A 12,055-nucleotide genomic window follows, 5' to 3' on the forward strand; every position below is an offset into this window, starting at 1 on the left:
AACAGATTTACTTTTGTTTTATTCCATCAAGGAAAGGTTACAAAAATAACACACTGGTAAAATCAGATTCCACCAATAAACATTCAACAGACAGTATATTTAAATCTATCTAATCACAACATTCAAAGAATCAATGTGCTTTATTTGTGTTTGGCCATCTTTGACTGTGAAGCTTAGTAGCGTATAGCTATAGATTATAAAGAAATAGGATATATTGTTTGGGAGTAATTATTCAGGTGCAGTTATGTCAAGTGAAAAATCAAAATGAGGTAAAGTAAAAACCATAAGCATTCAAAAGCTTAATGATGCATAAAGTAAATATTTGCGCTAAAGTGTAAAGAAACAATCCATCCAAAACAATTTCTGAATGCTTTCCTGCATACCACCAAGTATGAAAATACTCAACCCATTTTGCATAGAAATATAAAAAAAAAATCACTTTTGATACAAAGACCACTAGTTTGGTAATGATACTTGTGTTCCTGCTCTCGTTCCTTCTTCGAGGCTTGAAAGCACGTCCACCTGAATACCAAGGACAACATTACTTTTAATATTTATGTGAGTGTTTATTAACATGATTAAATGATCACGGAGAAACCCCCATACCTGGCGTTTCTATGGCCCTTCTTGCCATAGTATTGGAGTGCCTTTTCCACTACAGTGATATAGCCTGTACAATGGAGGGTAGAGCATATCACTAAAAACACTGACTAAGACTGTTCAGTTACGCTATGACCTCTCATGAAGAAAGTACAAATCATTGCAAAAGGACACAAGTTACCTTAATACAACAAAAGCTGTCTACAGAGTATTGGACTCCTATCTGTTTTCCTGCTACTGCCGTATGTGTCAATATTTGCGGAACTGCGTCTTCTTTGTGGCACCATGCCTGTTTGTAACAGAAACCAAGCAGCACCAGAGACAAAATAAAATAATCCACAGTCACAAATAGGTGATATTGTAACATCAAGGACACTTTAAAGCTTTTTAAAATAGAATTTCTTTAATTCCTCACCCCCCCCCCCCACTAGTCCTTTTTCACCTACTTCTACTTTGCACTAGATCAGCTTATGCTGAAGTTGAAAATTTAAGCTACATCTTCACTGCATACCTTACAGCAACACTGCTGTGCCACTCTACCGCCAGCAGAGAGCTTTCCTGGCAAAATAAAACCACCACTAACAAATGGCAGTAGTTTTGTCGGTGGGAGACAGTCCCGTGCTTTTTGTCAGCAAAACTTTTCTTGGTCAGGGATGTTTCACCCACTTGACCAACAGAAGTGCATTGCAGATGTAACTGTAGTAGTTACCTTATGTTGCTTCACAAAATGGCACTCATATTAGAAAGCAAAAGCCAGCTGGGAAAAATCATTGATGTAGGCTTTGTTGAATCTTAAGGCTTAGTTGAAAAATAACATCATCCCCAGTAAAAGTTGGCAGTCTGGTTTCAAACAGTAATGATGCCTAGGAAACTTGAAACGTTATAGGAGTTCAGAGTATGTGTCCAACAACTGCATCAGTCCCTCCAAGTGTATCAAAGCAGGGAAACTAAACCGCTTTTGTCAGGCTCCCTTACTTGGGTATTTCACAAAGTGCACAATCAAGCAGAATTCTGGTCACCAGGAGTGTTAGGAACGTTTGAGGGTGATGAGGGATGTTAAAAATTGTGTAAGAGTAACCGTGTCACTGCTGAAAATCTCAGCAGTGCCACCGTTACCCACACTGCGGGCTCTATGGCATAAGGCTTAGCTTTATACTGCAGAGCCCACAGTGAAGCCTCCCTGGGAACAGGCCGCCAACCCAGCTCTCCTCTCGGGAAGGAGGCTTTGCTGCCGCAGCAAAGCCACCTCCCCAGGAGCAGGCACCCCTTATCCACCTGGCTCCCAGGCAGGCGGCTTTGCTGAGTTTAACAGACACCACTAACCGGCAAGCATCCACTTATGGTTTAAATCGGTAAGTCATTTACACTCATACATCCCTAAGGATGACCTGGAGTAAGTTTCTAGGCCAAGGCCAACATTCATATGGAAAGTAAAGTTTCAATTAGTTTATTCAGGTATGGGTGATTTCACCTTCCAGCACCTAAATACTTTAATAAAGAATGTGCCTGTGTTCCAGCAAACCCATTTTTCTTAAATTAAGATCCAGCCACATTGCCAACATTCACCCCATAAAGACTGAAGAGTATTAATATGACTGAGTAATTACCAAGCAGACTAAACAAAACCAGTGGTAAAAATCACTTATTTCCCTCCTGAAATGTAACCACCCTTTTGCAATTAAACTTTCCAAATGGAATTGTTCTTCATGAACAGATCTGATTATGACAAATTTGATCCGAGGAAATAAGTGACTTCAACGTGCCAATACCCAACTGAGCGGAGGGACTTCACAGAAGAGAACATTTTTCATAAGAACTTAAGCAAGAATTCATATGTTGCATTGATTATGCCCCAGGATAAAATAGAGCGGTGGTAATTCAGATGGGCTCCTCTGAAAAGATGTGTCAGTTTTCTATCCCGTTCCACCCAAATCTTCATGAACACTTTTGGAAAAGACTGAAATTCCCCTCCAATTTGGGACTGCATGCGGGCTTTTACAACATTCATTGGGAAAAATAAGAATCCCAACATGGCACCCAACAGCCCTCCACAGATAAAGTCATTGACCAAGTGAGCACTGTAAGAAGTTGCTTCGGGCAGGCACTGCTTGATTGGTCCTCGCAGACCAAAAAAGAGTGCATTACTCGGTCCATTTCGGAGCAGAATAGGTATCAAACCCCGATAATATTCTTTCATTCCATAGTCTTTTAGCATCTTGAAAGCCTGGTAAGTGTTTGTAAATCTGTCATGATGTTTGTGGTCCTGAAGCAAAGTCTGGACCCGCTCAAAAGGTGTAAGAAGCGCTTCTGTGGTTCCTGCAAGCACTGCTGCCACACTGCAAGTCACAAGTTCTGATGCATTTGTGTGCCTCTGGAGCAGGAAGGAGAAATCCTCATACAAGCCAAACATCAAGGCAAGAGTTGTAGTTTTCTGCATTAGTGGAGGGAAGAGTCCACGGTACAGATTTCGGATTCCATCTTTCTTTAGCTGACATACTGCCTCCCTTATTCTCACTCCATACAGTTGTTGTCGAAAGAGGACTTTCTGGATGGGAAAGGTGATTGCTATATTGGTGAATGCTGCACAATATCCACAAAAGTAATGTTTACCCGAGCTAAATGTTACAATGTGATGAGCAATATCTTGCTTTGAACTTGTTATGACTAGATCTTCTGAATCCATCATACTGTTCTTTCTTTCTTCATACAAGAGTCGTTTTCTCCTACACCAAGAAGGTAAATGAAAATATGAACAAAGCTGCACACAATCCCTCTTTTTAAAAATTTGTTTATAAGTCATCTGCATGCACAAGGTCTTCAAGCAATTCCAAGACACTTCAGTGAAACTGAAAGGCAAATGCCACATTTGATAGCTCGTACACATGGTTTTAGTGGCTGTATTACGCATCTCAAGGAACTAAAAGATTTATACACTATTCAGCTAACTGACAAAGGGTCAAAAAAACAGGAAACTTTTTTGATGATTAAATGTAAAAAGTTATACACAGAAATAAATTTTGAAACAAGGTAGCATATAAAAGTTGAAAATGGAAGTGGAAGCTTAGTAAATTCAGAAGTTAAAGTTCCTACACTACACATTAGTAATTTTGACAGTTGTTACTATAACATGCAATATTTCCAAGTGAACCTTAACTTTTTAATTTCTTGACTCTTGTGCATTTAAATTATCAACCTAACACTATCTTAAACACTATCTTAGTAACAAAACAAATAAATGAAAAAGTATTTTTAAGCTTGCTATTAAGTCATCTTGACTATTCAGACTCATATTTTACATGATCCCGTGACAGACCTTATCTGTCAAGAGCATATGTGGTATGAATTAGAAATTATAGATCACAAACTATAGAAGACAGGGGGCATAGTCTCTAAAGAACTGTCTACATTATAACTTAACTCAGGTAACATAAGCAGTTGGAAGGATGTCAATTAGCAACCTATGTGGTTTTATCCAAAGGCATACTGCCACAAAAATATAATGGGATGTGGGGATGGAATCCAAATCAGTGCTAGTACTGAGTGTACAATTTTAAAAGACTTTTTTGGTGTGAGACTCAATAAGGGATGGAAAATGAAACCAGAAACAACTTGATTATGCAGAGAAACAGCATTCTATAAATACTGAATGCAACCAGAACATGCAGCAGGCTTGAGGATGGGAGGGGAGAAATTCTCTCACTTAACTAAGCTGTAAATTCAAATGTGACTTGTCAAAATGATAATGTAAGTAATTATGTCTCCATATTTGGTATATAGCATAGCCAAGTATGTATAAGAAAGCTGATTCTATAGTTACAATTAATAATCCTAGGCACATATACTGTCCTATTAAGAGTCAGAGAAGAACAGGGACAGCAACTAAGTTCTTAATACAAACGTTATCTACAGAGAGTTCTAAATAGCTGCAATTCCAAAGTTGTGACCACCTACCTGAGAAAAGCTAGGGAGTCAGACCCAAATATGTTATTTGTGTTTGATTTTAATGTCGCCTGCCATTGACATCTGCATTTTCACATCAAAAGCTATGAATGGGCCACTTCCAGCCCACTTCATTAGCCTCTTACATGGGTCCTACAATTGACAGGTACTTCTTTTGCTGTTTTATATATCTTGGCTTCTGTTATTTCCACTCCAACTCATCTGATGAAGCCAGTCTTACCTGTGAGAGCTCAAGATTCTATATATTTGTTAGTTTCTAAGATGCCAGGGGACTACTTGTAGCTTTGTCTTTTAGGTCTTTATGATATCTCTCTACCTGCAGCAGTACAATATAAGGAACCTACTTTCCTCCAAAGGTCCTCAGAAGTTAAAATGCAGGTTTTTTTGTAAACGTGTAACCCACTGAAATTAAGTTAACTGATGACCCCAGACTAGTAAGAAATCTGACAAAGATATTTCCTGAAACATCTTCAGTTATCTGTGTTTGCAGACATACTTGCTGACAGGTATTTTGAAATAAATTTCCAAAATAACTGAAATTGGCATGATTATATTATTGTGACAAACTATGCAGAAATTTAAAATTCTTCATTCAGAATTTAACTTTTTGATGCAGAATTCCCCCAGGAATAGGCAGTATCCAGAGTTCACTTCCACATGCTACACCTACAAGGTCCCCCCCCCACCCCCACTAGAGGAGGAGTACTTCTAAGGGAGTACACAGCTTGCTCCCACAATCTCTGGAACTGATGATGCCTGCATTGCTAAGTGCTATAGAAGGTGGAACACAAAAAGGAGATGTCCAATTCCACCACAGTCCAGTGCAATTTCTTGCAGTTACTACAATCTTTTACAGCCCTTTGGTGGGTTGTAACAAGAAACACATGACTTTAGAGTCTTATTCTGAGAAGAAAAGGTTCAAGAACCACTTGTCTGGAGCACAGAAACAGCTTAGAATAGGTTCTAAATTTAGAACAGAAATCTCTCCCAGGGAAAAAATATTGAGCCAATGCCTGAGCAGGTTTGTCTTAGGTTATGTTCTGATTTTCCTTCGCATTCACTCCACTCCAGTTGAGAGCTTGTTAATGTTCTCTAATTTCACCAAGCAATAAGGAAGTTTTCTTTTAATTACCTCCTTTTCTTTGTTTGTTCTTTAAAGGGGCAAATCAACATAAAATTCACTTTAAAAGTCAGTGTTAACATTGCAGATTAAGTCATCAAAGGACCGTAAAAGTCTAATTTGCTTTTCTCCTGGTATGCTGTTTGCTTTGTTACAATTCAATCACCTAAAACACTAAGAGACTCCTTCAGTTTCAGCTTTGCTCCCAACACATTTTTATTCTCTGAGTCTCTCAATACATAGAATTTAAGGGCCAGAAAAGATCACCTTTTCTGACCGTCTGTATTACAGATCACCAACCTCCTCACCCTACACTTAACAGCCAAAATGAGATAATATAAGAACAGCCATAGTAGACAGATCAGAGCAAAGGTCCTTCTAGCTCAATATCCTGTCTTCCAACAGTGGCCAGTGCCAGATGCCCCAGGGGGAGTGAATAGAACAGGGAATCATCAAGTAATCCCTCTCCAGTCATCCATTTCCTGCCTCTGACCAACAGAGGCTAGGGACACCATTCCTTCCTATCCTGGCTAATAGCCATTGCTGGACCCTAACCTCCATGAATTTATTGAACACTGTTAAAGTCCTGGTCTTCACAACATCCTCTGGCAAGGAGTTCAAAAGGTTGACTGCATGCTGCATAAAGAAAAACTTCCTTTTGTTTTAAACCTTCTACCCGTTGATTTCATTTGGTGACCCCAAGCTGTGTCTACATTGGCAAGATTTAGCGCAAAAGCGATTGCTTTTGTGCAAAATCTTGCCGCATGTCTACACTGGCCGCAAGTATTTGCACAAGAACATTGACGTTCTACTGTATGAAATCAGTGGTTCTTGCACAAATACTCTGACGCTCCTGCTCAAGAATAAGTGTTCTTGTGCAAGAGGCCAGTGTAGACAGGTAACATCAATTTCTTGCGCAAGAGAGCGTCTACACTGGCACGGATGCTTTTGCGCAAAAGCAAATCTTTTGCACAAAGGCACATGCCAGTATAGATGCTCTCTTCCTCAAATACTCTAATGCAAAAACTCTTCTTGCATTTAGAGTATTTGCGCTAAATCTTGCCAGTCTAGACGTAGCCCTAGTTCTTATGTGATAGGAACAAGTCAATAACTTTTCCTTATTCGCTTTCTCCACACCAGTCATGACTTTATAGACCTCTATCATATCCCCCCTTAGTCTCCTCTTTTCTAAGATGAAAAGTCCCTGTCTTTTTAATCTCTCTTCATATGGGATCCGTTCTAAACTCTCTCTCATTTTTGTTGCACTTTTTGGAACCTTTTCCAATGCCAATATACCTTTTTGAGATGAGGTGGCCTCTTCTGGAATTTTTTTCAATTTAAATCAGATTTTTTAAAATTCTTTTACGAGTTTTTCTTGTTAAAAATAAAGCTGATTAAAATGAAACCTGATTTTCACACAAAACATGTTAAGGCTTAAACTTACTGTAAGTCACTCAACACATTTAAAATTTGATGAAACCTTTGCGTTAAAGGCTACTTTTCTATGTAAAGATGTTTTCCCCCATTCTAACTTTTGAGGTCAAGCTTTGTAAATATAGCACCACAGGTCACTAAGTAGGAGAGTCTCTCATTTTCTGGAGAGGAAGGCTATGTCTACACTAGCACTTTTATCCGTAACAGTGTGTCACTCAGGGGTGTGACAGCCTTATACGGACAGACACATGAGGCTCTCCCATAGCCACAGGCGAGAAGGAATTTAGGCTCCAGTCACTTTTGCTGAAGCAGATTGAATCGGTTTGGTTCACTCTGGTTAATAAGTCAGTTAGGGGTTTTTAATGAAAGAGAGTGTGTGTCTGTGTGTGTGATGTCAGTGTCTGTCTGTCTGTGTGTGTCAGTGTTTGTCTGTCTGTGTGATGTCAGTGTCTGTCTGTCTGTGTGGTGTCTGTGTGTGTGTGTGTCCGTGTCTGATGTCTGTCTGTGTATCTGTCTCTCAGTGTGTGTGTCTGTGTCTGTCTGTCTGTGTATCTGTCTGAGTGTGTGCGCGTCTCAGTCTGTCAGAGTGTGTGTGTCTATCTGTCTCTGTGTGTCTCTATCTGTCTCAGTCTGTGTATCTGAGTGTGTGTGTGTCTGTGTCTGTCTGTGTGTGTGTGGGTCTCTCAGTGTCAGTGTGTGTCTGTCTCTGAGTGTGTGTCTGTATCTGTGTCAGTCTGTGTATCTGTGTGTGTGTATCTGTGTCAGTGTGTGTGTCTGTCTGAGTGTGTGTATCTGAGTGTGTGTATCTGAGTGTGTGTCTGTCAGTGTGTGTGTGTCTGTGTCTCTGTCTGAGTGTGTGTGTGTGTGTGTGTGTGGGTCTCAGTGTGTGTGTCTGTGTCTGTGTGTGTGCGCGCGCACCCTTCCCGTGTCCCGGCGGCCTGGGTGGGGGGGGCCCTGCTCTGGCACGTGGCGCAGGCGGATCCCCCCCCCCGGCCGTTCCGCAGCCCCCGCCCCGCGCTCGGGCGGCGGTTTGGCTCGCCCCGCCCCCTCAGGAGGCCGTTCCCGCGCGGCGCCCCCCCTCGCTCAGCGGCCGCGCGCGGGCGGGGGGGCCACTCACCCTTGCCGGCCCCATGGCGGCTCGCAGCCGGGCCCGGCACCCGCCTCCTCCTCGGCCGCCGCCGGCCCACCCGGCCTTCTGCGCCTGCGCGCGCGGGCCGCACGTGACCGGCCTCGCTCGCCCCCAACGCCGCGAGCCGAGCGCACAGACCGCCGCTCCCGGCTGCGCGCGTGCGCAGAGGGCGGGGGCTCAAGGGACGAGGCGCGCTGCGCATGCGTGTGGCGCCCGGCCAGAGAGGCGGCAGGCTGCCCTCTGGCGGCTGCGCCCTGCCCGGGTAACGGCGCAGCGCGGGGCGGGCCGCTACCTTCAGCCTGGCCCCGCCCCCAGCACGGGGCCCCGCGCGCGTGCGCGTCGAGTCCGCTGTGGGGCGGCGCCCACTGGTGTCCCATGGGTCCCGCAGGGCTCCGCTCTCACGTGGCGGCACAGCCCCGTGCCCCGCCCATTGGCTACATTTGCATATATTTGCATACATTTGCATGCACAGGCAACCGCACTGCCCCGTGTAGCCCTGTGCCCGGGGTGCTAGCCCACTCCTTAGCCTCTGGGGAGAGCCCAGGGTCAGCGCCCCCGCCATTGCCACTGGAGACGGCCACCCAAAACTTCAGCTTTGGGAGCCCCGGGGCCCGTGATCCTCAGCGCACTGTCCGGGGCTGCAGTGGGCATGCGAATACATGCAAATGGCTTCTCGCACTGTCCGGGGCTGCAGTGGGCATGCGAATACATGCAAGTGGCTTCTCGCACTGTCCGGGGCTGCAGTGGACATGCGAATACATGCAAATGGCTTCTCGCACTGTCCGGGGCTGCAGTGGGCATGCGAATACATGCAAGTGGCTTCTCGCACTGTCCGGGGCTGCAGTGGGCATGCGAATACATGCAAATGGCTTCTCGCACTGTCCGGGGCTGCAGTGGACATGCGAATACATGCAAATGGCTTCTCGCACTGTCCGGGGCTGCAGTGGGCATGCGAATACATGCAAATGGCTTCTCGCACTGTCCGGGGCTGCAGTGGGCATGCGAATACATGCAAATGGCTTCTCGCACTGTCCGGGGCTGCAGTGGGCATGCGAATACATGCAAATGGCTTCTCGCACTGTCCGGGGCTGCAGGGGACATGCGAATACATGCAAGTGGCTTCTCGCACTGTCCGGGGCTGCAGTGGACATGCGAATACATGCAAGTGGCTTCTCGCACTGTCCGGGGCTGCAGTGGGCATGCGAATACATGCAAATGGCTTCTCGCACTGTCCGGGGCTGCAGTGGGCATGCGAATACATGCAAGTGGCTTCTCGCACTGTCCGGGGCTGCAGTGGACATGCGAATACATGCAAATGGCTTCTCGCACTGTCCGGGGCTGCAGTGGGCATGCGAATACATGCAAATGGCTTCTCGCACTGTCCGGGGCTGCAGTGGGCATGCGAATACATGCAAGTGGCTTCTCGCACTGTCCGGGGCTGCAGTGGACATGCGAATACATGCAAATGGCTTCTCGCACTGTCCGGGGCTGCAGTGGGCATGCGAATACATGCAAGTGGCTTCTCGCACTGTCCGGGGCTGCAGTGGGCATGCGAATACATGCAAATGGCTTCTCGCACTGTCCGGGGCTGCAGTGGACATGCGAATACATGCAAATGGCTTCTCGCACTGTCCGGGGCTGCAGTGGGCATGCGAATACATGCAAATGGCTTCTCGCACTGTCCGGGGCTGCAGTGGGCATGCGAATACATGCAAATGGCTTCTCGCACTGTCCGGGGCTGCAGTGGGCATGCGAATACATGCAAATGGCTTCTCGCACTGTCCGGGGCTGCAGGGGACATGCGAATACATGCAAGTGGCTTCTCGCACTGTCCGGGGCTGCAGTGGACATGCGAATACATGCAAGTGGCTTCTCGCACTGTCCGGGGCTGCAGTGGGCATGCGAATACATGCAAATGGCTTCTCGCACTGTCCGGGGCTGCAGTGGACATGCGAATACATGCAAGTGGCTTCTCGCACTGTCCGGGGCTGCAGTGGACATGCGAATACATGCAAGTGGCTTCTCGCACTGTCCGGGGCTGCAGTGGGCATGCGAATACATGCAAATGGCTTCTCACACTGTCCAGGGCTGCAGTGGACATGCGAATACATGCAAATGGCTTCTCGCACTGTCCGGGGCTGCAGTGGGCATGCGAATACATGCAAGTGGCTTCTCGCACTGTCCGGGGCTGCAGTGGACATGCGAATACATGCAAATGGCTTCTCGCACTGTCCGGGGCTGCAGTGGACATGCGAATACATGCAAGTGGCTTCTCGCACTGTCCGGGGCTGCAGTGGACATGCGAATACATGCAAATGGCTTCTCGCACTGTCCGGGGCTGCAGTGGGCATGCGAATACATGCAAGTGGCTTCTCGCACTGTCCGGGGCTGCAGTGGACATGCGAATACATGCAAGTGGCTTCTCGCACTGTCCGGGGCTGCAGTGGACATGCGAATACATGCAAGTGGCTTCTCGCACTGTCCGGGGCTGCAGTGGACATGCGAATACATGCAAGTGGCTTCTCGCACTGTCCGGGGCTGCAGTGGGCATGCGAATACATGCAAATGGCTTCTCGCACTGTCCGGGGCTGCAGGGGACATGCGAATACATGCAAATGGCTTCTCGCACTGTCCGGGGCTGCAGTGGGCATGCGAATACATGCAAATGGCTTCTCGCACTGTCCGGGGCTGCAGTGGGCATGCGAATACATGCAAATGGCTTCTCGCACTGTCCGGGGCTGCAGGGGACATGCGAATACATGCAAATGGCTTCTCGCACTGTCCGGGGCTGCAGTGGGCATGCGAATACATGCAAATGGCTTCTCGCACTGTCCGGGGCTGCAGTGGGCATGCGAATACATGCAAATGGCTTCTCGCACTGTCCGGGGCTGCAGTGGACATGCGAATACATGCAAATGGCTTCTCGCACTGTCCGGGGCTGCAGTGGGCATGCGAATACATGCAAGTGGCTTCTCGCACTGTCCGGGGCTGCAGTGGGCATGCGAATACATTCAAGTGGCTTCTCGCACTGTCCGGGGCTGCAGTGGGCATGCGAATACATGCAAGTGGCTTCTCGCACTGTCCGGGGCTGCAGTGGGCATGCGAATACATGCAAGTGGCTTCTCGCACTGTCCGGGGCTGCAGTGGACATGCGAATACATGCAAGTGGCTTCTCGCACTGTCCGGGGCTGCAGTGGGCATGCGAATACATGCAAGTGGCTTCTCGCACTGTCCGGGGCTGCAGTGGGCATGCGAATACATGCAAATGGCTTCTCGCACTGTCCGGGGCTGCAGTGGGCCTGCGAATACATGCAAATGGCTTCTCGCACTGTCCGGGGCTGCAGTGGGCCTGCGAATACATGCAAATGGCTTCTCGCACTGTCCGGGGCTGCAGTGGGCCTGCGAATACATGCAAATGGCTTCTCGCACTGTCCGGGGCTGCAGTGGGCCTGCGAATACATGCAAATGGCTTCTCGCACTGTCCGGGGCTGCAGTGGGCCTGCGAATACATGCAAATGGCTTCTCACACTGACAGGCACTAAGCCAAAGAGTACGGCAGGCCCCAGTTCAGTCAGTTCTGCTGATATAATCAAATGCAGGATTTCCCTATTTCCACCCATACGACAGCACTTCTCCTGAGCAATGCCGGTCCAGGACCGTAACCACCAAAACGCAGGAAGGCCAGTCTAGTGGCGACTTTTTTGGTTTGGCTCCCACTCGCGGGCCACAAACCAATGGGCCCCGCTTTAGGGGCTTGAACAGTGTTCTGGAAATTGCTCTGTGATCTGACTCAGCCCTCTCACTGGGGAGTG

At 47.2% G+C, this 12,055-nt stretch overlaps 1 protein-coding gene across 1 annotated transcript; it reads right to left on the reverse strand.

Annotated features, from left to right (window-relative positions):
* SLC25A51 (solute carrier family 25 member 51) lies at positions 1 to 8,420 on the reverse strand. Its single transcript, XM_075931237.1, has 2 exons — positions 8,232 to 8,420; positions 1 to 3,323 (listed from the first exon to the last, which is right to left on the reverse strand). The coding sequence occupies exon 2, from the start codon at positions 3,284 to 3,286 to the stop codon at positions 2,408 to 2,410; it is 879 nt and encodes a 292-aa protein (XP_075787352.1). The 5' UTR covers positions 3,287 to 3,323; positions 8,232 to 8,420; the 3' UTR covers positions 1 to 2,407.
* Between the last annotated feature and the right edge of the window lie 3,635 nt (positions 8,421 to 12,055).

Source organism: Pelodiscus sinensis, chromosome 6 (genome assembly GCF_049634645.1).
Source record: "Pelodiscus sinensis isolate JC-2024 chromosome 6, ASM4963464v1, whole genome shotgun sequence".
NCBI classification, from domain to species: domain Eukaryota; kingdom Metazoa; phylum Chordata; order Testudines; family Trionychidae; genus Pelodiscus; species Pelodiscus sinensis.